The sequence below is a fragment of the Scatophagus argus genome, chromosome 18 (genome assembly GCF_020382885.2).
Source record: "Scatophagus argus isolate fScaArg1 chromosome 18, fScaArg1.pri, whole genome shotgun sequence".
Classification (NCBI taxonomy): domain Eukaryota; kingdom Metazoa; phylum Chordata; class Actinopteri; family Scatophagidae; genus Scatophagus; species Scatophagus argus.
In genome coordinates, this window is record NC_058510.1 from 1,017,755 (window position 1) to 1,043,752 (window position 25,998).

Here is a 25,998-nt window from a genome sequence, read left to right on the forward strand (position 1 = left end):
ATTCACTAATGGAGAACGGCCATAATACACGGTGTATTTTTTCTAGTGATGTGGTTTCAGTCGTTCTTGCCTATGAGCGACTGAACCGATCACTTCACCCCCTCAGGGTGTCCTTTCAGTCCGGCAGCTGACGGGGTTTCATCTCCACGCCAACACGAGTTAGCAGCTAACGTGATACCAAATCAAAGCGTCTGCAGTGACTGAATGACCGACGTGCCTCTGAAGCGCCTTTCATATTGTTTTTAATTTCAAAATCAAGTTACAAGACAGGAATAACTGATGTGATCATGAGTTCTCTTAGGTTCGTGTGCATATCACCCGATTTAAAACAAGAATCTGACGGTACTACAGTCTCCATGAAGGATGAGATAAGAGCTCATCCTGCTCCACAGAGTTCTGAGTTTGACCTCAGGCTTCTGACCTACGAAGCAATTTGTTTCTCAGATATTGTGAGGATCAGAATCAGAGCCAGGGTTCCCAGCCCACCCACACTCTGCCCAGCACATTTGGGTCCATGGCCTGGTCGAGCAGACAGTCCACTTGCTTCTCCACGGTCAGGCCTGCAGCCGGAAGCTTCGCCCGGATGTTGTGCTCCTGCGTCCCCAAGGCCACAGCCTGCATCCCAGAGAAGGCGGCGTCCTTCTCGAAGCCCAGCCTCAGCTCCTCGCTGACGAGAGAAAACAAAGCAAAATCAATCGTCAGGCTTCACGTGCTGTCTGCGAGGAGACGGAACGTCATAATCAAAGGGTTTCAGAGCCGTTGCACTGGTCTGCTTTATGACCTGTACTCCAGCCAGCCACCAGGGGGCGATCCAGATGTTTTGTATTTGTGTCCTTCTCTAGCACACATCAATACTCAGGCCAGTGCTGTCTCAGCTTCACGACGGGATGACACACCTGGTTATAACAGCTGGATTCGCTCCTTCCAGTTTTCTTCTGGCAAAGTTCACCTTCTGTAAGGGATACCAGTTGATTTCTTTGGTGTCCACCTCCTCCATCCATGTGCCTCGTTTCTTCAGTTGTTTCAGCTCAAAGTTCTGTTTGAAGAGAAAAGAGTTTGTACTGCAGTTTATTTCCTGTTTCATGTGTAGAGAAAAGCAACCCGTTAAAAACTGTAAAGTGTGAAATCATGTGAAAAATGAACAGAAAGTACTAGAAATGAAAGACACAAAACGCCCGATCAGATGACGTATGATCGATAGCTCAGCACAGGACGCCTGCCTGCTAAAAGATCGGCTGGAGTTTGGAAAGCTGTGCCCCTGAGGTTTGATCGATGCGAGTTCACTCGTCCAACACCGACTGCTCAGAAACTCGGTGTGAACGGGATCTTAGTTAGCAGGACTGAAATGAGACGTGACGACAGCAAACTTCTGTTCTTTGATATTATGCTCTCGTTTTCACTCCCTCTTTACAGAACAATTTTTCATCACTTGGACAACTTTTTGCGTTCTTCTGCACGGCGAGGATGCAGGCTGGACAGAGTGCATCTGTAGCTTGTATCTACACAAAGGGGCCACTTCCTGTCACATGGTTCAGGTCTGACCTTTCTTTCAAAATATTCTAAGTTGCAGCTGTTTGCATGTGGTCATTTTACATCAGCTGTGTATTCGCTGAATGTGCTACATCACGATGCGCCTCGTCATCTGGATGCCCCACAGGCCTGACGGGAGGTTACCTTCCAGTCCAGCGAGGGCTCCTTGACGAACACGTCCATGGTGTTCAGCAGGAGGTCCGGCTCGGCGCTGTACGCTCGCAGCGAGTGGACCATGACGCTCTGGATCAAACCGGACTCCTTCAGAGGTTGCATCAGATTCACAAACTGCTGCGTCAGCCTGAAAGGCATGAGCTCGGGCACAGGGAGGAACTGTGAGGGCAGCACACACAGGAAGTGATCGATTTTCAGACGTGTTAGCAGGACGTCCCCTCCGCCCTCAGTAAGAACGACTGCTCACCTGCGTGGCTGAACCGAACGCGTGACCGAAGTCGATGCCGATCATGCCTCCCGTTTCCATGTTGATCATGAAGTTGGAGAGGTGGCGGTCCCCGATCCCGAGGATCCAGTGGCTCACACACAGCAAGGCGTGAGAGCTGATGAAGTGGGAGCGCAGGGAGAGGAAGGCCTCGGGACTGTTGCACATCTTCAGAAAAGCTCTCCTGGAGGTTCAAATGAAAAAACACTGCTTCAGTCCGAACTTAACGAGCAGTTTAACGAACACAGATGAAGAGACCGAGCTCACTTGAGGAGATCAGCGGGCACACGCTGCAGCACTTTCATAAAGTTGGCGACAGTCTCAGCACGTTTGGCTTTCCTGGAAAAAGAGAAAACAACGTTAAATAAACACAATCGGATCAACGAGCTGTGAGGACCGAATCACAATCAGCTGAATGAAACTTGCAGTACGAAGCCTTCGGTTGGAACAGAAATGAAACTTACCCATAAGCCAGACCGTAAAGTGCAATAGCAGGAACTTTCGGATTTGGAGCAAAGCCGGAGAGCCATTTATTGTAGACTTCAGCAAACCTTCAAGACAAAGAGATTACTCATAAAATAACACGTTAAAGCCCCAGACGTCATGTCTTTATTGGCTTCGGCGCGAATGAGTCAAACGGATTCTTGGATGCATCACAAATGCAGCAAATTTTCCACATTACGATCACCTGTAAATAATCAGGTAAGTTTTTAAAGGAAGACGTTTCAGCTGTGGCAGTAAATTCTGTACCCTGCTGCCCGCTGCTGCTCCTCCTCAGTCATCGTGCCACACAGGAAGTCCTTCAGGGTGCAGGTGTTCTCCATCCATTCAATCAGACCAATTCTGTAACGGCGGTGAAAGAGCGAAATATACAATCAGCAAGGTGCCAGTGACTGACCGGATCCCGTTGATTAGGAATCAATAATCAAAGCATTGGGAGTCGGGACAGACAAACCTGGTGTTGATGGGAATGACTTGATAGGTGCGCAGCAGCAGGCCCCTGTGGGCGCAGGCAGCGTCGTGACTCAGCAGGATGTTCATGACGGCAAACAGCTGCTCGATGCGCTGGTCCTGACGGAGGTCCTCCCCACCCTTCACCAGGAAGGGGTGGTCACGTTCATCGTCCCCGCGGATGATGAGGCGTTTGGGCCGACGAATCGAGGACATCACCTTTACCTGCAGGGCGGAGATTCAGGCTACCACACGGAACGGCCAGAATATCTAAGGATTATTTCACATACAGTACGTACCCTTTCGTCAAAGCCTGTGATTTTGGCGTGATACTCAGGCAAAGGTTTGGATCTGCCGTCATACTGTCCTACGGGGAGAGGAAGGAAAGCATCTTCACCACCCCCGCATTCAGTGGTTCCCATCTGCCCATCCATTACTTAACGTTGTCAAAACCAGGCGTGTCCAGTGTTTAGTTTTCAGCTGCACTGACCTGGGACCTCCAGCTCATTGCTGAAGGCATCTGCTTTGAATCCACTCAGCCAGGGCGAGTACTCCTTCAGGTTCCCCGGCTCCTTCTGAAATCCACGCATGGACGTTGCCAGATCGTCCACCTGCCGCAAAAAGCCTCTGTCTCTCCTCTTCTCAAACAGCTTGCTGCCTTTAGGCCCCAGCAGTTTCTCCACAGGTTTGGCAAATTTCTTTTAAATGAAAAAAGAAAAATGGCTGAACACCATAATAACACCTGAACTGTTGAAGGCTCTGTGTTGACAGACAAAATGCAGTCTGACCAGTCAGGAATATTCAACAATCACAGAATCTAAACTGTAACAGGAATGAAAACTTCATACTTTTCCCTCAACCTTCAGAAAGTTGCTTAAAGGTTGGTTATGACTGATATTGCAGCTAGCCACCAGGGGGCGACACGTGCATACGGATGGCTGGACAAAGATCAAAGCAGACTACAAACCTGGATGAATCTCTTGCGAAACATCCCGTGAGCGGCTGTGTTACGATCCCCGAGCGACGACTGCATCTCGTCGTACATGGAGCCCATCCGCTTCTTGTCAAAGCTCGGCTTTTCCAATTCGTTCTTCACACCGTCCCACCAGTCCTGTGTGGATCAAATGACAAAGGTCAGCGATGAGCCCAAACGCCACCAGGGGGCAGCATCGTCACTTCGTGTTTCAACTCATTACCTTAAAAATCATTTCGGGGTTTGTGAGCTGCTGCAGCGCGTCCACAAAGTTCTTCACAGCTCCTCTCTCATCCAGCATACTCTTAATCCTGTTCACACACACACACACACACAGAGTCAGAACACCAATAGGAGGCCAGCTGGAATGTCTTACCACACATCAGGAAGTTTTCACCTGTTGACAAACTCCTGCTGCTGGTGTCCTGTGGCCGAGTCCTCGAACTGGTACGTCTCGCTGCTGATCATTAGAGCGTAAACCAGCGCCTGAGGGTAGCACTCCGCGATCTGCCTGATGCTCTGCTGCACTGCCACAGCTTCCCGCTTGTCCAACAGGGCGACCATTTGACTGAGCCAGCCAATCAGCATCCAGCAGGGAACTGACATCACCTACACAAGGCAGAGTAGCGCTGTCAGGCGTTTTAGCAGACTGCGTCAAGTCCCAGAGCTTAAAGATGTTGGCTGTTCATCATTTTATCAGATTCAGCGTCTAGAACGACTTTACTCAGTACAAAATATCACAGAAATGACTGTGGTAAAGGACAATATTTTGAGTCAAATCTTCCTCCTCCTCCTCACCTCTTTTGTCATGAGGTCCAGCGTCTCAGAGGGGTACGACTCGATAATCTGCAGCAGACGTGGGAACTTGAGGCGAGCTTCTTCTGAATTCATCTTCAGTGCTTTCAACATGCTCTCCACTAAATGAACAGGAAGGGCGAGCAGGTCGGGGAACTGGCTCTCTGCAGACAGACAGACAGACAGACAGACAGGTGTATGTCTGAGGACTGACAGGTAAACACTTGGTGAGCTTCATTACTCACCGGTGTCACTCTGCTCCTCCTCCCGCAGTCGTTTGTCGCAGAAGTTGGCCAAAGTCATGTAGGTGTCAGCGATGCTGCCGCCCTCCAAACAGTCCTGACTGTAAGACTGCAGCTCTTCATCAGCCCTCCTGCTAGCATCACGCAGCAGCTTCAGAGCTTGTAACTGCAGCCCCACTTCCACTTCCTGCAGGGCAAACACTTTAGTGAGCAGCGAAGCCTTTTCCGTTTGTCTGCGGTGATCTGCAGCACCGTCACACACGTCCCGTCATTGATATGTTTTCAATTTATCCAGAAAATAAAGGCTGAGTACCTTTGGGTTTTCACTGGGCCAAGCAGCTCCAGAGAGTTTTGCAACTCGGCCTGCTTTCTCCGCTTCAACGGCTCCCAGCACTGAAGGGCTTCTGCTGACAGCTGAGGCCAGGATGTGGAAGGACGTACCCTGCAGGATCTTTTGGGATCTGAACACTCGATCTGAGGCACCGAGACAGTCAGGATGGAGGTCATCTGCAGGGACGACAGGAGCCTGGTTGAAATCAGGATCTGGTCTTCAAACTGTCTTCACAGCGACTCACGACTGGGGGTCGGGTATTAATGGGACTGTCATCACGGACAGAAACACTCATGTCGTGTTTCATTGTTTCACGACCTTCTGACCTGAAAGCTGAACCTGAGGTCTGCGCTCTTAAAAGCTGATGGGTGCATGTGAGGATACGACTGACAGAAACGAAAAGAAAACACGATTGGATTTTGACATAAAAATACAAAGAAACTGAGTTTTGCTTATTTTTCTGGCAGATGTCAACGTGACTGTGGATGAAAATGATTAGAAGGACATTTTTCATGTCAGCTCGATCGACAGCTGGTGGCTGTAACACAGAAAGGCAACGTGACACGAGAACAGACGGGATTTTAAACGTTAAAGGAAAACGTTTTGTTTGATTATTGTGACGTCAATACGTCATCACGAGTCATCTAAAGCTGCGCCCCCTCTCGCTTACCCAGCATCGGGATGGTCTTCAGCATGGCGCTGATCTGATCCACAGGACCCTGACTGTGGCTGCGTTTGTGGCTGTAGCGGCTGAAACTGTGGACCCATCGCAGCAGCCAGCCTCTGTTTGACTTGGCTTCTCTGTGCAGCTCCTTCAGCAGCTTGGTGGCCACAGGAAAGTTGTTCTGAAAACATCATTTGGGTTAAAGGGTGAGTTCGTGATAATGAAGTAAAAAAAAAAAAAAAAGCTCCCACTTTTGCCTCTTCACCTGCTTCCACGCACTGTCAGCCATCTGCAGCTTCATGCTGAACTTGCAGTCATTCACTAACACGTCAACGTCAGCTACGGCGTCCTCTGAACCGTCCACCTCCATGCTGTCGCTGGCGGCGTGGCCTCTCAGCTTTTCCCTGATCTTGTCCAGGAAGAAGCACCTGAAGTGTCAAATTAGGCTGTCTGTCACAGGTTGTTTTCCGATGACGTTATACATTAGAAAGCAGAAATGCTGCAAAATATTTTTTATCTTGCCGAGACGTGATGATATCATCCCATAAGTTCACTGGATCCACTTTAGCATCAGGGTACCGCTCGGTCCAGAGTCTGATGAGACGCTTCAGGGAGCTCACAGACACTAATGGGTGAAATGAAAGGTAGTACATTCTGACAGTGGGAGCGAATTGTTTTATTCAGTAGAGAATAAGTCTTTAGGAAAAGAGGAAATGGCTCACCCTCTCCTTTAACGAACTGCAGGAAGTCCTGGATTTCAGTCAAGGCCTGCACCGACTGCAGGGTGGTCAGCCGACTCTGAGTCAGCAGCGTATCCACATTGGAGTAATTCTATAGGAGACAAGGACATGGAGCACACGGCGAATGAATGAGTGACGTGTGTCGTTCTCTGCGGAGGCAAACGGACAGAAAGGATGCGTAACAGCAGACCTCCATGAACAGCTGCATGGCGTAGCTGGTGTAGTATTTTGCGCGGTCGTAGTCCTCCTGCAGGATGTAGAGCAAGCTGAGCTCCTGGCTGTAGTGGCTCTCCAGCAGCTTTTTGCGCTCCTCCACCCTCATGGCTCGGTCGACGAAGCTGAGGAGCGTCTGGTCCGTCTCGCCCAGCTGCAGCTGCTTCAACATGCTGCGAATCATGTGCCGCAGGTACATTTCCTAACACAAACACAAGACACTTACAGACTGTCAGCAAATTCCTTCACTGGTTGTAGTTAAAACCTCCAGGATGTTCGCTCTGCCTGCTCAGATGTGTCACCTGGTGGAGCGGCTCCGACCACATCTTCTCGAGGTCGGGTGGGGAGGCCTCGTCTATGTACACAGTGGAGCAGTACTGCAGAGACTTCCACTCGGTCAGGTGACTGTAGGCCTCCATAGCAGCTATTTCCCAGAAGTCCTTCTCCGAGTCCGTGGGCTCGCCATCGGTCCAGCGGTCAGTGTTCAGAGCCTGCCGGAGGGGAAGACGTGTTACACCGCAGGGCTTCACACTCTCTTCACTGTGCTGCTCATTTCTACCCGGACAAACTATACCTCGTTGTAGAGCTTCACAGCTTCAGCGTAGTCACTGTTGGCTTCAGCCTGAAGCGCAGCACAGGTGATCGACTTGGTCCCAACTTTACCACCAAAGATGCCGCGCACAACGTCGTAATCCTCCACAGACCTGTAGAGCCTGGAGAGCGGAGGAAGAGCACAGGTAAGGTAGCTCTGACTGAAAGTGCTGATGGATCTGTGTCTGAGTTCGGTTCTATACTGTGATACCTGGCGAGGTGGATCCACTTATTGGTGTCTGGGGGGATTTCTTTGCGTCCCCGCGGCCGTTTGGAAGGAGGTTCATCCTGGCCGCCGGCGTGCAACAGGCCCTCCTCCAGCAGCAGGATGCCCGACGGCTGCTGGAGACTCACCAGGCAGGTGGAGCTGATGGCTGCAGGATCGAGCAGCTGCAGCTCCTCGTGCTGGTAGCACATGTCCTAACAAAACAACCGGCCTCTGAGTTTAACAGGAGACCTGCAGCACACTGTGGCGCTGAGCTAACAGCTGACCTGCTAAGCGGCTGCCTGCTCTCCCTACTGACACCTGATAAATGCCAACACTACTTTCACTGAGCGAATGCCTCCAATGGGACAGATTCAAAGTGTTCCAACAGTCTGAAGGGGGTACCTGCACACATGCGATGAATGGGGGGAAGCAGAGGGAACTCCTGCTCAGGAACGAATTCATGGTGACCCGCAGTTCCTCCTTAATCCTCCTGCTGTCCCCTCTTGGTTTGACTTTGTCCATCTCTTGGAGGACACCAGCAAACAGGGAGCTGAACAGCTGCTTGGCTAAAAGCGGATCTCTCTGGAGGAACAGACACAGAAAAACAATTAACCGTTTTGGAATATTTATCATTCACATCGTTTCTGAGCGGGGCAGTCTTACCTGGGCCAGTGCTTGAAGAGGGGTGATGAGGCTGCTGTATGAGATCTGGATGTCTGGAAAGTCTCCCACTCTGTAGTTACGATAGAGAGTCACCTGAGCCTCTTTTCGCAGCCTTTGGTCAGCTTTCTCTTCCTGCAGCAGAAGCGCTGAAGGTTAGAGACACTGGCAGTATGGTTGGAAGTTGCGCTGATTGGACAGAGGATGAATACGGATCAGCAAATCGGTTCTTGCGTGCTAACTACCTTTTTCTGTCTTTGCTGTTGGATCTCTTTTTGTGCATAAGTCAAGCTGACTTTCTCCTGATCCTTGAGGAACCTGCGCCTCAGTCTCAGGATGTTGCGACGCTGCTCGTTTTCTGCTGTTGTTCACATGAAGAGAATTTAATTTGACAGCACAAAATGGCAACAAGATGGCAGCACTCATGGCTTCACTGTTCTACCTGCGGTGCGACTGTCCACCTCATCGGTTGACGCAGTAAGACGCCTCAGACCAAAGCCTTCTCCAACGGGTCTCCGTGCTGTAGTTCGCCTCTCAGCTTTCTTATCAAACACCAACAACGAGGACAGAGACTCAGAGGCGAGTGTGTACTCTGCTAGTGTATCCACACTGCTGCCTGTGAGCCAGTTGTATGCTGTACGTCGACCTGAGGGGAAGAAAAGGGTGAATACACCTGCAGGATCTCGGACTTCTGTCCTCAGTACCGCTTGAACACCGGGATGCTGAACAGCAGTGGTACCTGCTGTTTGGGTCTGGGAGAACTCTAATGACGTCTGAGTGGCTCGGAGTTTCCCCTTAATGGCTCCAGACTGGGACGCTGCTGAACTCTCTGGGCTCTGAGAGCTTTGGGTTTCCACAAACATGGGAGTCATGACTGTGCTCCTGAAGCGCCAGTTGGAATCTATCACGTAGTCCTGGACAGGGGACGGACATCACAAAGTCAGCGTCAGAAGCATATGAAATCTGAAACTAGTTTTAACTGCCTGCTGCAGATTCCAACTGACCTGGAAGGCACACTCAGACAGTGGATACTCAAACATGTTTCTCTGGAAGTCGGGACTCTGGCTGGTCATTTCCAGCAGCAGGTTGGTAGCCAAGCTTAAGAAACACCGCTCGATTTGACAGGAATACAGAGACTGAAGCACCGTCAGCATTCGCTCCAGCGTGGCAGTGGGCAGGCGCTTCTCCTGACTCCAGAAGTTACGAACATAAAGCCTGAAAACAGAGCAGGCAGGAAACACTGAATGTTAAAGTTGCTGAATGTGCTATGACGCCACTAAACATCAATGATCACTGAAGTGTTGGGGGCCTGAAGACACCACCCAAAACCGGTGGCGTTTTATTACCGCAACATGCTGCAGCAATCACAACATAAAAGAAGGAGAAATAGTGGACGGTGCTTACTGAAGGCCTTGGTTTTCTTCAGACAGTCCCTGAAGCAGAGTTTCTTTGGCTGTGTTCAAAACCTCCAACGAGGTGTCATCTTGCATGCTCTCAGCGTCACTGCGGCAAGTTAAACAGCAGGACATCATTAATCATCCTCAATCAGGAACCGGCGATTTGAGATCCGAAGCCTCAGAGGCTCTCGGTACCTGTAGTTGTCCTGGATCCACATGAGGATATCGTACATCCTCTCTCTGCACACGGGTGACGGGTGGGAGATGAAAGCGGTCACGGCACCCAGCAGCTCCCGCAGCTGACCTGGGGTCAGCTGGGCGATAATCTTGTGGATGATGTCCAGACAAACTCTCTGCCTGGCTTCATCCCTGACAACACAGAGGAGCCGAGAAAGTGAAGATTCAAACACGTTCTCATTGACAGTGAAGGCTCTGAACGTTTCTCTGGACTCATTCATTGTAAACAAACTACTACACTGTGGAGGCCACTGGACGTCTCAGTCTCACACAAGAGAAAATGGAGGGGAAGCTCGGGTCAGCACACACAGGTCCAAAGTCTTTACTGACATGATAAATCATCATTTAAACCTTCTACAGCCGTCCAGTCAGCTCAACACAAGCACAAGCAGGCCAGGAGGTTCACTGCCAAGTCCGTGTCCAAAACAAACTTCAGTTCAGCCATAAGGCTGGCAAATTTTTATCGGTTTCTTCAGTGATGGTTTTGTTTGTTCAGGGTACGTACAGCATGATGCATTACGCAGAGACCTCTGACAGATATGACACAAAAACGATCCAGAGAGACAATTAACATGCACATCATGCAGGAGATGATGCTCAGGCCTACGGTCTGCGGTCAGGACTGACCTGTGGCCCATCATCTGAATGAAGCCTGTAGTCTTCAGCTGCAGGAAGATGTCTGGGATGACGTCCGCTCGGCTCAGCACACACTCCAAGCACTGAGTCTTCAGGCTGCCGTGCAGCTTTGGCAGGAGGAAGAACACGTGGTTCACAAACCTGGAAAATTTAAAACAAGATTAACAGACAGTAAACCGTGTTGATTTATGAACCGACTTACAGCCCAGTGGAAAGCAAACAGAAAGCAGCCCTGTGAACTCACCGATCCATGAACGGAGGAAAGTGCTTTGACACTTTGTTCAAACAAATGATGAACTTGTCGTCCAAGTCTTTTTTCTTCAGGTTTGTTATCTTACTTGTAGTGTGACTGAGAAGCTCCTGAAGGTGCTGAGACGAGGACAGAAAAATGGAACAAATCTGACATTCAGGTAACAAATTTAACACATTGAACAGCATAAACTGCTAAATATTCTTCCCCGTGTGAGATCTGATCTGTGAGACGTTAACGTAAATGGAGTAAAGCTCCGATTCATACGTCGTCCATCGCGGTCATGCTCTTCAGGATGAGGCCGATAATTTCAGCAGCGGCTGCGTAGACGTCTTTGTACCTCACGAAGGACACGTTGTTGGTGAGAGACTGGATGTACCTGAAAGAGCCCACACAGGATTACAGACTGAGATTAGCAGTCAGCCGAGCTGTCAGGAGACGCAGTGATCACATTCAATTTTTACCTGTCAAATTCAATCCCGCAGGAGGCGTCGTAAGCAGGGAGGTTGTTGGCCAGGATGATTCCCAGCAGCTGAAGTCCCACAGAGTTGTCTTTACTGTTCTGGTCAGTGCCACAGAATCGCTCATATATCAGACTACAGAGACGAGAACAGAGATGAAGACCGGCTCAGTTCAGTCCAGCATAAATACAGGATTTATTGTAGTGCAGGACCAGATGTATCAGCAGGCACTCGCTCAACAAAAATAATCATCTCCAATGTCAAGTCTAACGATGTCGGAGCTGAAAATAAACGTTTAGACTGAAAATCGAATGACGGATTTAGAGGATCGTCTTTCAGACTGCAGTGAACAACACGGTGAGCGACGCAGGCTTCTGTCAAACGCACAGCAGCTGTTCATGAGCGAGTGGAGGCACCACCTGTACGGCACGTGCAGACAGTCTTTCCAGCACTCCACCACAGTGCGAATGATCTCCAGGTTGTGGCGGAAAACTGCCCTCTTGGAGTGGAAGCTGTGCTTCATCAGGAACTCTAAGAGCCGGTTGGCGAGGACCTCATCTCTGGGGTTTCCCTGGAACAACCAAAATCAGGGATGATGATCCACCAGTGGATAGTGGAGATACTTTAAACATCTGTTTAAACTTCATGCACTTTTTATAAGCCAAAACCTGGCAGAATTCTTTATATTAAACTGCTTATTTATGCACAGATCTTGACAAAAATGAATGAATGATTCCCATCTGCTGTCTTAGCCACCTTGGGGTTGGCCAGACTCGTCCACGAGAGCACCGTGACCACGATGTCCACCACCATGAAATGGATCCCGTCTCCTCCGTTGCTTCCAGAGACGACGACCTGCAGCAGTGGCCCCAGCAGGTGCTTGGCATACGGTCGGAAAACCTGGAAAGAGCAAACAACAAAGAGATCGTGACCAGAGGACGAAGAGCATGACAACATACAGCATCCTCGTCACCCTCCTTTATTTTCAGACAGTCAGTCCGTCCTGACTTCACCTCCTCCGTGTTGATGATCAGCTTCGAGATGAAGAGTCTGATGTTCAGGGGTGTTGCCGGGTTTGATAGTTTCGTATGGAGAAATTTCATCCACGGAGGAAGATCAGGAGGCATGTTTCCCTGTTTCATGAGCAGAGCAGAGAGGGTTTCCTGAAATAATGTTTGAATGTCGTTATATCACACTGACGAGACCCGCCGTCCTCTTCGTCAGTGTCGCTGACCTGTTCAGTTTTGGGGGTTATGTTGTTCCTCTGCATGTGTCCAATAAGACCCGTCATGGCTGCCATGCATTCGTGCTCATTGAGCTCATCCATTTCGAGATCCACCATTGCATCCTGGGAGGGATTTGTCTCCTCCGTCTCCTACGTACAAACCACAACCAGACTGTAATGAGCGTGCAAACATTTAGCCACAATCTCAAAAGGGAACCAAACAAACAGACCACATGACTGACTCGTTTTGCGACGGTGCGTCTGGGACCTTCAGGGTTTTGGGAGCCGTAGGAGAAGCTCTGGACTCCGGTGGAGAAATCAAACTGACTCATCTCTTCACTCAGGCTGCTGTCGGCCATGTACGACTGGGAGGACAGATACACGGGCGCCTCTACGGAAACCACCACACAAACCTCATCAGCACGAAAAACTAACATCCCTCTTCACTGGACAAGCTGAATAATTAAGTGTAAAAATCCAGAGTTTGGGGTGGACGAAGAGCACGTAGTGAGCAGTAAATACCTCCATTCTCCTCGCTCACTTCTTTACGAATCTTGATGTATTTCTTCTTTCTCTCCAGTGGGACCTAAAATGAAGGTAAATTAGACAAATAAACTGTTAGCAGAAAAGACTGACATCTGAAGAATTCAGTACAACACAGCCATCATAGAAGCTCTAACAAGCTGAATTTAACACTTCACAGAGCATACAAACAAGAGGTTTTGTGCGACAACTTGATCAGACTCACAATGTGTGGTTGTTACTGAGTCTGCTCTCCATGACTGCGAGTACGTCAAAAAAAAAAACAAACCTCAATTTCGATGGGAAAGTTGTAGGTCCTTTTCACATCGATGAGATTTTCCAGGATGAACTGATTCTGCATAAGGAGAGAAAAGGGATGAGACTGTGAGGTGAGTCGTTCCAAAGTGAAAGCTGGCTTCAGAGCTGAAGTGGATGCAGTACCTTCTCTGGTTTCTCACTGAAGAGGAAGCCCTGGTAGAATTTGGGCTCGGTGAAGCTGCAGCTGATGGCGGCGATGGCACAGTTGTAAGCTGCACAGTGATAGAGTCTCCGGAGTTCGAGGAGCTGAGTCTCGCCTGACATGTTCTCAGTGAACGCCTCGAAACACGACCTACAGTACATAAAAGCATTCAGTGGGGGAGGGGCAATGTTTTACTTCAGGACCACTTGTTGAATGTTAAAAATGTTGGACTGTCCTACTTGATCAAAGCCTTGGACAACTCGTTTCCCTCGGTTTTGTTTGAGCGACAGTAGGCCTGATTGATGCGGGACTCCTTGGAATAAAGTTCTTCTTTGGGAAGCCGAGAGTACAGGAGCTCCATCAGCTTGTAGCAGCCGTTCTTCTTCAGCAGCTGGACCTCAAATTCCGTCTCATTTGACTGAAATCGATCGGGATTACAATTAGAAGCCCACAACAACTATTAAAGTGTTTGTTGTGCATCTTCAGATAAAAGAAGCAGACCTTTGTGAAGCGGCTGAGCAGCAAGGCGGTTATATCGCAGACGTTTGCCACAAAGAAGTCGCTGAGGGCCTCGGTGCTGCAGTGAGAGGCGAGAGGCAGCAGGACCCTCTCCATCATGGCCTGCAGCAGGGAGCTCATGGGCACGTCGCCCTGCTGGATCACCTGGTACACCGTGCTCAGCAGCTGCAGCTGCCGCTCAACGCCGGACCTGGACAAACAGCAGCGAGAGGACACACACTCCTGAATGACCCAACCACAGGGCTCCCAGACATTCCCCATGTAAAAGTCCAGATCTTTAAAGATTTCTCGGCCCATTTATCAAACTGCTTTTGACATGTGATTCAGAATTTGAGGTGAAGGATGTGGTGGTTTTACTGACCGCCTGGAGATTCTTTGGAAAGAGGTTTGGAAGTGTTCCTCCATGATGTGTCTTCTGTCTCGACACAGAATGCCTGCCATCACTCTCAGCAGGAGTGGACTCTGAGAAAGCTCGAGGGCATCCAGCAGCTGGAGGACACAAAGAAATGGTCCCACGTTACAGCCTCCCGATGCACCAATGGATGACGCTTTCACACCTGACAGTCAGCTTTTGTTCTATCTGACAAACCTCTGCCCTTTAACCTGGGCCACCCGCCTTCATCTCCAAAACCCCCTTCTGTACCTTTCGAATGCAGTCCATGTAGTTGTTGCGGTGAAGCGAGCCCTTAGCGAACTCATCCGACTGCATGGGGAAGTGTGAGGCCACCAGGGCGTCGAGGGCTCTCTGCAACTCGGCCAGCGGCTCCTCTGGGAGGGTCGTGAAGAAGGGCAGCACCAACAGGGCCTGACTCTGAAGAGAATCCAACAAGAGAAACTTTCAGCTTTGTTTGTTCAGCAAGCAGAAAAGGCACAAACTGAAACCTTCAACATCACCTTGAGATTGAGTGGCAGATTCATGTCAACCAGCAGCAGAGTGAACGTGGAAAACACTGGTCTGAACGCCTCGTGGCTGATGTCGGAGCAGACGGAGGAGTCGATCTGATGAGAGGGAGGAGCGTCTGTGAAACAAACTGGATCAAACTGTTGCTGCTGAAGCTTACATGCTTGAGCTTCACAGTACCTGCAGCAGCTTGGAGAGCAGCAGCATCGTGGCGGTCTTACTCTCTGGAGTTGAAGAGTCTCCATCCCACCACGACTGCAGACTTCTCCACCTTCTCAGCACCTCCTCGACCAGCTGTTTTCCCTGAGTCCTCCTCACAGAGCGCTCTCTGAAGCTGTGGTCCAGCATGCCGTTCAGCAACAAACTCACCTGATGAAATGACAAAATGAATACCTGTGCTGAAAACAACCATGAGTGACTTTAAAATGTGAAGAGGAGGAGAGAAGAGCTACCATGCTGGGGTTTTGAGAGGAAGCCTTCATGAGGCGCTGCACCGTGCTGTCCAGGCCTCTCAGCAGCTCGGTGTTGATGGTCATCTGGAAGAGGCTGTAGAAGTACTCGCCATGCGAGAAGCTCAGGAAGTTATGGCTGTGACCTCCAGAGAGGGGCACGGAGAGCATAATGGTGTTCAACAACAAGTCCACCAGCTGCTCACTCTGCAGGGAAACAAACTAAGCTGGTACTCTGTCTAACACCTTCACCATCCATTTTTCTAAAATGCCAAAAAGAGTGATGAAAGAGCTGAAAATGATAAATAAGAAACTAGAAACAAACTCAGGTTCCTGACCTCAGATAAAATCAGGACTTCCTTTCTAAAGAAGAAATACTGCTGACCTGCTGACTGAGAGAGAAGGCGAGCTGAAGCAGGCCGTCTGATAGCCTCTTGGTGTTTACGTCCAAGGAGGGAAGTGCCTTCCTGTCCTCTCCAGGCGCGATACCTTTATACACCGCCATCAGCAGCCGGGAACCGAGGGAGCTGGCGTAGGCGGCGTCCTTTAACATGGCAGGACAAAACATGTTTGGCTGCTACTTTACTGAGGAACATCCAGTATACACTCTAACTCTCATCATGTCGCTGCATTACTCGCTTCAGTGCGAGTGTTACACGAAACAGTGCTGCATGCAGAAAGCTCACAGTGACTTCAGGATCACGTGGCGACACCTGATCGTGTCCCTGGACAAATACCTGGCTGTGCAGGATGGAGCTGAGCAGGTCGGCTTTGTGGATCTGCTTACAGGAAGACAGAACCATTTCCATGTGGTCATGGCGGCTCAGGGTGCTGGAATGGTACAGGTCTACAGCACACAGGTCTTCAACACTGTAGAGACCATCAAAGACAAGAAGACTGGGTCAAATCCTTGTACAAGGCTGATCAGGGGACAGTGGCCTCTGCAGCGCGAGTTCCTCTGTATTAAATAGCTAAAACGTGCTGAAGTAGCAGATCACATGACAGTCTGCTATCTTCAACCCATTTTCAGCTCTTGTCTTTTAAGTGAACTCAAAAACAATCAACATACCTTTTTCGAGAGATTTTCGAACGCAAACTGTTTTCAATGCAGGCTCGGAAAGGTGAGGCCAGCAGGGCCTTCAGTAAAGGAACACACACTTCTGGTAGGTTCTTCATGACCTCCACGTCCGCCATGTTGAAACCCACAGCCGACGGCTCGCACACTACCAGCGCGGTGAGCTCAAAAAAAGCCGGGACGAAAAAGTCTCGCTCCAGAAGCTGTGAGTAAATGAAGGACACAGTGAGTCAAAAACACTCTGGAAAAGGAACAGCCGTGACCTTCTGACTGTCCTCAATCCGGCGATACCTTGCAAAACTCCTGGTCTCCTTTGACAAGAATCATGGCAGCAAACTCGAGCAGGCGGACGATGATGGTGCACTTGCTGAAGTTGTACTGGTCCACCTCTCTCGGGCTGAAGTGAGACGTCTTCTCGCCCAGAGGGAAACAGCTCTCCGCTGCTGCCAGCTCCTGAGCCGCCAGCTCAGTCAGAAAGAAACCTGCAGCTTTCAGGAAGTTCGACTCCTGTTTGGAGCCTTGACCATGAAGAAGAACAAAAACAGCATTCACTGTGATCAGAGTAGGGCCAACCCAGATTCATCATGTGATAGCAGAACTGTCAGTCCTGGCACACGTAAGACTTACTAATCATGTGATGAGGCTTGATGATGTGCAAGCTGATGAAAGTGTTGTAGCAGTCCAGGGCGGCCAGCAGGAGGTCCATCCACTGCAGGGTGGCCCTGACACTGAAGGGGCCCCTCAGGTCCCTGAGTGTGGGCTGGGAGAGGAGACCCCCACCCTCAAACCGAGAGATCAGGAAACCTGTGCCATGATCCTTCAGCATGGCATCCACCCACTGAGGGGGAGACTTCTTCCCTAAGTTCAGACACACAGAGAACTCCATCAGAATGAATCCACTGACGCTGCAGATTTCAAACTTCAGACTTCAGTTTGTTTCAAGCATCGGCTGCGTTTTTTTACAGAATAAAGCACTCGGAGCTCACCTGGCAGCAGAGGGATGAACTCATAGAAGAGCTCCATGCATTTGTGGCGACACTCGGTCTGAGGGCGGCCACATTGTTCCAGAAGCCATAAAACCACATCAGAGAGGCTCAGCGTCCCATCAGCTGGGAAGCCCCTGGAGGAAAACGAAGAGAACAGGAATTTAATATCAACTGTAATATCTGACCACCAACATCCCTGCAAAAAACGGGGATTGGACACAATCTCATACAGTGTGGATCTGTGAAATGTGAAGGATGAACGAAGGCTAAAGTATTGGAAGGGGGCTGTCATCCATGTCCACACGGTACCAACCTGGGGATGCGTCTCTTTGCGTTGTGCTGATTGAGACTTGGGGCTTTGTGCTTGATGATTCTGTTCAGGTGGTCGATGGCACTGCCACACTGCTGCAAAGTACCTGAGGATGGCGACAACAGCTTCACACTGAGGTCTTCACGACTCCCTTTTCAACTTTAAAATGTCCTGTGTGTGTAAAGCTGAACAGTTACCCATAGACGGCTCATCAGAGTGTGCCAGAGACAGACTTTCCACAAATATGACGAGTATTTCAAAGACAAACTGCTCCACCAGAGAGCTTTCCTCCCTGCAGAGACACAAAGACAACGGCGCTGAGCAGATACACAACAACAACAACAACCCACCATCACTGCTTCATGTTCAGTAAACGGCTCAGAAGAATGTCGTGCCTGAACAGTCTGTAGATGCTATTGAAAGCTAAAGCTGCGCCGAGTCTTTTGAAGCCGCTGGGGTGCAGGGCCAAGCTGTAGATACGCTTAAACAAGGACTTCATGTTGGTGGGACTCTTCTCCTGCTGCTTCGGTGTGGTCTGCTTGATGGACCATTTGACAAACTCTTCGATGCAGCGGCCACATAAGTCTCTGAGAGTGCTGTCCATCGGGTCGACCACGCCGTCCTGATGAGGAAAACACACAAGAAAATCACCTAAGAGACAGGTAAACAGGACAGATTCTCCTGAGAAACAGGTCCTGGTCTGGTCCTGGAGAGTGTAAAAACATACCATAATGGCCTCTAGAACAGCAACTGTGTCCTGGCTTTCAAACTTCTTGTTGTTTGTGAACCAGTGGATCAGCTGCATGACCAGCGGTTCAAACAACTGTCTTGTCACCTGAGAAACAAATTCATAAACGTCAGAGGCGGGGGAGAGGAAAAGGGACGAGTATCTGTGAAACGTCTGAATAACCACCTTTGCGACTTGGCTTTGAAAATCGCTGCATAAATAAGTTCTGCTTGTTTTCCTGACCTGCGCTAACGGGGTCTGGGGCACACACACCTGATCAACGTCGCAGGCCAGACGCAGCAGCACAGGAAACAGCCTCTTGTGCAGCTTGTACATGGGCGGCAAACTCTTATCACCTTCAACCATCTGAGCGCTCTTGCCGACCATGTAGACGACCAGAGAGTGGAGCAGCTCACATGCCGCTACCTGCATCGGACACGAGACAAACCGGATGAAAACACTCGCTCCTTTTCCGAGTCGTGTCAGTATCGACCAGAAGATGGAAACTCGCCGACGTACTTTGGTTTGCCTGTCGCTGGTGGACAGAGCCAGTTCGCTGATGCGAGGCAGGAACGGGTCGAGGTAGATCACCGGCTTCATATCGGCGAACGGCACGGCGAAGCTGAGCCTCTTCTCTGAGTCCCAGGCCACAAACTTCTTCATCATGTCCTCTGATGACACCACTACGCAGGAAAGCAAATATCTCCATTCACAGTGAACCCAACCCTCTCGCTTCTCGACTGTCTCGTGAAGGTTTATTATGTATACTTAAGTGTATCCTCACCAGTTATGAGGTTCCTGTTCAGCTTTCCTCCCAGGTGACCGAGCAGCTTCACCACCCTGAGCCTCACCGCCACCAGAGGAGCATCCTCCTGTGTTCACACAGACCAGCATCATCAGGGAGATCAAGCAGCTGCACTCAGATCAGCTCACAACACATAAACATTAACGGTTATCTTCCCACCAGGGTGAGCTGGCTGGATTGTTTCAGCAGCCTTGTCAGCACTCGACTGTATCCTCTGTCACTGCCTGAAGACACGGAGGACATCACCTCCCAGCGGCTGTCGTCTCTGTCTAAAAGTCAACAACATCTGACTTAGGATTTCTGTTTAACTGACGTCTTCATTTACTAAACAGAAAACCGTCTAAACTTTAAGCAGGTGTATTCTGGGCTCACTGTTGGCAGAGGCAGACTTCAGGTATCCATCCAGCAGAGGAAGGACGGTGGAGTAGCAGGGCTGCATCGTCTCCAGGGGAATGTGGGCCGACCAGTCCTCCAGAGCATCCAGGGCTACGTTAGCCAAGGGAACATGACTCAGACCGAGCTTGAGAGCCGCCTACAGGTCCGGTCGTTCACACACACACACACACACACACACACACACACACACACACACACACACACACACACACGACTTACTTTACTGGACCGGCAGACAGGGCTGAGTACCAGTCCTTTCGATCCTTTTTGTTCCCACATCTAGAAACAAATGACTGAATCTCTGAATGGTTTTGCATTCGGACAGTAATTTATTTTTAATTTCCGTGTGCTGCGTGCTGGGCCAACCAATGCGAACAAATCTATCTTCACAAACACACAGTGAAACGAGTAAAAGGATCCCACCTGCAGAGCGGGACAGTAGGCCTTGATGTCCAGGGCGATGATGTTGTGGTGCAGTGACAGGACGAACGTCAAGCAGGACGCCAGCAGCTCGTCTTTGTACTGCTTCGTCCTCACACACACCTAGTGGGGGAAGCACACAGCTCACACCTCCTACACACTCCTACAGTTTACTAAGCAGGTTTATAACAGTCCTGTCAAAAGTAAAGAGCGCTTACCTCTTTTCCAAACTTAGAGAAGAGGGCAAAACAGGCGCTTCTCACTGCGTCACTCTGGGGGGACGTAGAGCCTTTTAGACCAGCTCCCTGTCAAAAAACACATTTTACTATTACTGCGATGCATTCAGGGTGATGAGAGCTCTGCAGGTGTCACACAAGTCACGCGAAATGCATTGCACTAGAGGAAATACCACCTGGTAGTACTTGATCCTCTTGGCTACCCTCATGGTGACAGAGAGCAGCTTGTAGAAGCCGCTGACGAGTGGATTTCGTATGGAGTGGAGGATGAGTTCATGGCTGAAGGGGTACACCCAGGACTGGAAATACTCCACGTGTTTACTCAGCAACAACTCGCTGCAAAGACACGGAAAACAGCGTCCAGCTGAGACTCACGGCTTCCTCGCTGGGTGGGAAGTTGGCGGCAGAGTGAAGGACTAGTTTCCCGTTTTCTGTTCTCCCTTACCTGCAGAAGTCGACCAGGTTGATGAAGGCTGTGAAATCTTTGATCTTATTGGGCAGCAGATGAGCTGTGGGGTCGGAAGAGGGCAGGACGTGAGCCGCCTCATCTGGAGCCTGACAGACGAGGAGGCGAGAGTTGAGCATTAGACTTCAACAGACAGAACAAACTTCCTGCACTTTTACCTTTTCAAAAACCCACACTCAAATTTCCAGACCGCATGTGATGTCCGTGTACAAACAACTAAGACTTTATTATGTAAAGAAATGGTTTTAACACCTCCTCCCCGCTGGTCACTTTCTGCACAGACAAGTCCAGTTTCTCCACGATGCGGAGGATCGATTTCACCAGCTCGTCATAAAGGAGGCGACTCAGAGACGGCAGAGCGGCGTTCTGACTTTCAAACGCTCCGTCCAAAAATCCCGAATCCTGCAGAGAAGGACAGAAGAGAAGATTTAGTCCTTACTGAAAGACTTTTTCTACCCACAAAGGGACGTGTGTTTTGTGTGAATAATGAAATGAGCTCTACCTTCAGCTGATCGCAGTCCAGAAGGCTTTTATACAGAGCCAGATAGTTCTGACTCGATGGGACCTTCCACTTTCCAACACGAACCTCAGAGGACTCAGAGCGACCGCCGGCTTTGTCCTGAGCAAAGGAGGACGAAAACACTTGTTGATACAAGGAGAAAGACTGAATCAAAACGTGTGTGTGTGTGCATGTGCGTGTGAGAAAACATGAATCTGACCTCAGGAAGCACGATGGGCTTCGAACAGACACGAATCAAACCCTGGTGCACTGAAAAACAAGCACAAGTGACGGTTTTAGAGCAGCATGTCGGATGATAACAGGTTTGATGTTTACGGAGGCGCAGATTCTGAGCCATCGATTCGGTGCTCAACATTACAGCACGTGATCGATGTTGTGATGGAGTTTTTCATTCGTCTCTTCACTCGGCCTTGTCCGTTAAACAGAAAGTGCACATCTCCTGAGTGTACATTTAAACGCAGATGTAGACAGACTCAGGAGACGAGAAGTCGACAGCGCTAGTGCTTAGTTTAACAGTGCTAATGATAGCAGCAAGCAGCCACGACGATGAGGATGTTTACTTCCCTCTCGGGAATAAATCAGCAGCCTGGAACTATTTTAGATATTGGAGAAAAGACAGATCAGAATCAGCATCGTCTTTATTGCCATGTGAGTGAAGAGGTTTCACATTACTAGGAATTTGTCCTGGTGACTGGTGCAAACATAGAACGTAAGAATGAGTAACATATAATAATAAAATAAAATAAAATAGAATAAGGTAAAACAAAATAAAATAAGTAAAATAAATATGGATCTAGAGGTAGTACAAAAGTGAGGTAGTACAGAGCGGAAGTAGTGCAAGTAGGTGAGGTAAACAGTGCAAACGGTCAGCAGGTGGATAATGACGTGAGCGTAGATCAGCGTCTGTACTGAAGTAGCTACAGCGCAGGTGAAACACTCGACCAACCTGGCCGGGAATCCTGCAACGTTAGCTGCTCTCTTTCAACAATTTTAGGCTGAGAAAACGTGCGCACAGACTGAAACTCAAATGTGCTGCTCTGTGAGGAGATCTTTTCCAGGCCTTTGAGATGGACGTACCCACAGAGCTGATAAAACTCCACAGGACGGGTCCTTTGGAGGCCACGGCCACCAGCACCTTCAGGATGGACCTGCAGCACGTGGTCTGCATCCTCTCGCTGTACTGAGGGAAGCTGTCGATCTGCACCACGAGGAGACGCTCCAGCAGAGGCGTGTACACCTCTGGGATCTGGACTCAAAGCACAGGAGGGTCACAGGAGACACAGTCATGAGAGGGGGGTCAGTCTGTTGCCGTGGAGCTTGATGGAGTACGTCTGAACATATTCTGTGAAGCTTCTCAGCTACCTTGTCCAGGTGAATCAGAACACTCGCTATTGAGTCCAGGAAGCTGGGCAGCTGGTAGAAGCTGTCGTCGTCCCCGTCAGACTCCGTCAGGTACATCTGCTTGCAGCGCTGAATCAGCTCCGTGTACATCAAGTCCACGTCCTGGGGGCAGACCTTCTTGCATGGCTACAGAAAAAACCCCTGCATGTTAAGAAGTCTGGATTGTACAAGAACAACAGTTAAATCTAAAATGATCTCACGGGTTACACAGGAAACCACTCAAAGAAGCGGTCGACGTACGGCTGCGAAGAATCCATATCCTCGTATGGCGATGGACAGCTCTTTGTGCGTCGAGTCCATGGTCTTAATGATGCCGCAGAACTTCTGCATGAAGAACTTCAACTTGCTTTTGTGCTCCTCGACGTTCTCGGCCACCAGCATCGCAACCTTCAAACGATCATGAGAGTGAAGCAGAGAAGCGAAACACGTCGACTCTTTTCTGGATGAGCGTCGCGTTCACCTGTTTGAGGAAGGCCTCCAGCGCGTAGTAACTCGTCTTCTTCATCTCGCCGTTGATGTGTCCACACAGCTTGGACATGACGTCAAACAAAGTTCTGTAGTGGTCCATGAGGCAGCTGCCGAACTGGGACGCATGCCTGCCGAATAATCTCAGCCCAGCTGTGTGAGAAACGTAGAGGAGTTAGTCTCCAGAGAGTTTTATCTTCACCTGGCGACAGGTGACGTGGGCGAACTTACCAAAGGTGACAGCATAGCGACTCATCTCCATCTGCGACAAAGACAGGAAAACAAGTGGGCACAGGGGGCAAAAAATGTCCACCTGGTTTGATTTTAAACCCAACACCTGAGCAGGCTGCCACACATTACCCAGCAGGTGTCACACCTGAAACCACAGCAGCGGCACCACGTTTACCTGAGGAGTGATCGACTTCAGGGCATACTGGAAGATGTCCTTTGACGTTGCCGGGTCTGCAGGTCAGAGACACACACTGATGATGTGAACAGCACATAACAACAACAACACACACACACACACACACACACACCTTCCTCCATGGATTTTGCGAAGTTGACCATTAGAGCAGTGATTCCTCTCAAACATCCAGCGACAACAAGAAGTTTTGGCTCCTTTGTTGAGGAGGTCATCTGAAACAAAACCGTTCAAAACCACAACTGAACACACACGCAGGTGTAAACACATTCCTCCATCGGGAATAACAGGACTTTGTTTTAACACACCTGCTCTTTTAGCTCTCCGAGATAGGCTTTGTAGAGTTTGTCAGAGTTGCTGACCATCTCGCTGGGGTGAACCTCCCCAAGAACTCCCAGCAACTCGTAGATTTTGCCGAGGACTACAGCAAAAGTTACACAAACACGACAAACAAATGTTTCATCGGCTCCCAAAAGACATTCGGGTTACGGTGGTGAACCAGAGTAAGACTCACCAGAATCTGGTAGTTTGTGTTTCTGACAAAGCTCACTGTAAAACCTGTTGAAGATTTCACAGATCCGAAGGTCTGCAGTCACGCTGGAAGCTTTTGTCTTCTGGAGAACCTGTGGAGAGAATTTTAGTCCACATTCACAAATACCTCCATCAGATAAACAAGACGTTCGTCCCAGGATCTCTTCTTTGGGTCTGAATGCAGTTAACGTTGTACACCAGACTCATGCTGAAGAAACCAACCTTAATAAGGAGCTCAAGCACTGGAGTCCTGCATTTGGCGACTTTTTCCTTTGTATACACGGCCATGCACGTGTCCTGAAAAGAAAACAAAAGAAAAGTGAGCGACAAACTTAAAGGAGCAATGTGGCCACGTTTTACACGTCATTGGGAGATAATTCACATTTAATGAGGTTCTGAATGGGGAACTTACTCTTATGTCGATGGCGTAAGTCTTCTCCCAGCCTCTGACTCTTGGCGAGACCCTGTCCAAGAACTTCTCCAAAAAACACAAGATATCAACCCGGGTGTCCCGCAGCTGGAAAAGAGACGTTTCTGTCAGCGTGAGAACTTCGAGATCACCGCATTACTGACGACTGGATGCTGTTTGATAGCTACCTCATCCGATACCAGGGACTTCCTGAGGAAGCTCAGCAGCCCGTAGTCTTTAGAGAACAGTAAGGATGTCTGTAAAGCTTTGAGATGAAGGTGGAATCAGAAGAAAAGCACCAACAACAACATGTGAACATCGAGACCACCAGTGAATTTTATATTCGAATACAGCTGTGCCTCTACGGATAGACCGGTCATGCTTCTGGATGACTATCAGCCCTTTTCAATAGAATAAAATAATTTTAAAAAGTGCTTTGGCTCTGATCAAGGACCGCACACTGGGAGGGAACGTGTGGTACATGTGACATGGCAGTAAGGGCACGTTCTGTGCGCTGCACCTGGTATGAACTGCAGAGTGAATCCCCATGAGGAATCACTCCACGAACCCGCCGGTGCCAGTCCACTGAAAATCCACTTAATCCGTGCGTTTGCACTGCTCTTCCAAGTTTAACAGCGCAGACTTCTAATGGAGTTTGTTTTGTTCACATTTGTTTGTTCTCCAACACTCGCGTGGTTTTGTGTATTGTGTTCTGACTGAACGTTGCCGCCCACCACGCTGAGTTTTGGCGGAAGACGCAGATAAAAACTACACGAACTACCTAATAATAATCTAATTTAAAAACAATCCCGATTTATAGAGATTATTTCTGCATGACGAACTGATGAGTACCTGCTAAAAAAGACATTAAACGCCATATTCTACACGGAGACAAACGCCAGTCAACAAAAAAAGCGTTATTGACATAAAATCGACAAATAGTTATTGGAGTTTGGTGCGGATTCAATGCGCTCCCATGAGACATTGAGAGGACTATTTGACAGACTTTATCGTCTTACCGAGTTCATTCTCGGTGAGGGTTAGCATACAGTCTTGTGCCAAGTCGCGGACAATATCGTGACAGTTCAGAGCCGCAGCTCGGGTGTCTTCGTCGGAAAGTGATTCATGAAGTTTGAGAAGAAGCCCGTGAATCCCTCCGGCAGTGCTGCTGTCAGGAGACGACATGACGGCAGCGTCCACCTAAGCTAACGTTAGCACCGCTCACCGACGCCGCACACTTCCTCCTTCCATCAGTACCGACACACAATCAGGGAAAGACTGTCTGTGAGTAGCTAAACAATCAGCTAACCGGTGCGCTCAACCTCTGAGCATCAGGAAGAAACAGGAAATGATGAACGCTGCATGTGCTTCAAAATAAAAGCTTCAAAATAAAAACGCTACTTCTGTGTCATTTGCAACATCGGACTCATGAC

At 49.4% G+C, this 25,998-nt stretch overlaps 1 protein-coding gene across 2 annotated transcripts; it reads right to left on the reverse strand.

Moving 5' to 3' along the window:
• Positions 1-225: 225 nt before the first annotated feature.
• On the reverse strand, positions 226-25,870 carry prkdc (protein kinase, DNA-activated, catalytic subunit). Of its 2 annotated transcripts, none has more exons than XM_046370767.1 (86): positions 25,585-25,870; positions 24,754-24,830; positions 24,569-24,673; positions 24,379-24,453; positions 24,140-24,248; positions 23,934-24,046; positions 23,741-23,840; positions 23,608-23,663; positions 23,433-23,463; positions 23,197-23,354; positions 22,977-23,123; positions 22,698-22,862; positions 22,413-22,581; positions 21,535-21,584; positions 21,318-21,434; positions 21,068-21,217; positions 20,795-20,904; positions 20,526-20,685; positions 20,332-20,418; positions 20,117-20,236; positions 19,670-19,829; positions 19,457-19,566; positions 19,277-19,364; positions 19,012-19,175; positions 18,766-18,918; positions 18,493-18,600; positions 18,161-18,387; positions 17,963-18,057; positions 17,769-17,871; positions 17,456-17,589; positions 17,097-17,327; positions 16,761-16,987; positions 16,464-16,672; positions 16,132-16,264; positions 15,780-15,938; positions 15,398-15,601; positions 15,126-15,314; positions 14,939-15,043; positions 14,688-14,855; positions 14,406-14,533; positions 14,027-14,234; positions 13,765-13,943; positions 13,507-13,675; positions 13,355-13,420; positions 13,066-13,129; positions 12,786-12,934; positions 12,553-12,693; positions 12,332-12,451; positions 12,075-12,218; positions 11,738-11,889; positions 11,322-11,453; positions 11,125-11,236; positions 10,852-10,976; positions 10,599-10,748; positions 9,930-10,103; positions 9,742-9,840; positions 9,342-9,552; positions 9,077-9,251; positions 8,780-8,983; positions 8,583-8,695; positions 8,341-8,472; positions 8,080-8,259; positions 7,681-7,889; positions 7,453-7,591; positions 7,181-7,369; positions 6,856-7,080; positions 6,648-6,756; positions 6,448-6,550; positions 6,191-6,353; positions 5,932-6,106; positions 5,244-5,437; positions 4,934-5,117; positions 4,692-4,852; positions 4,291-4,502; positions 4,117-4,204; positions 3,888-4,031; positions 3,411-3,618; positions 3,220-3,287; positions 2,925-3,145; positions 2,720-2,812; positions 2,434-2,520; positions 2,237-2,308; positions 1,952-2,153; positions 1,675-1,863; positions 897-1,036; positions 226-667 (listed from the first exon to the last, which is right to left on the reverse strand). In XM_046370767.1, the coding sequence occupies exons 1-86, from the start codon at positions 25,748-25,750 to the stop codon at positions 463-465; spliced, it is 12,339 nt and encodes a 4,112-aa protein (XP_046226723.1). In that variant the 5' UTR covers positions 25,751-25,870; the 3' UTR covers positions 226-462. The 2 variants fall into 2 exon arrangements, with proteins under 2 accessions (XP_046226723.1, XP_046226722.1); XM_046370766.1 differs by having other exon boundaries at positions 8,583-8,698.
• Between the last annotated feature and the right edge of the window lie 128 nt (positions 25,871-25,998).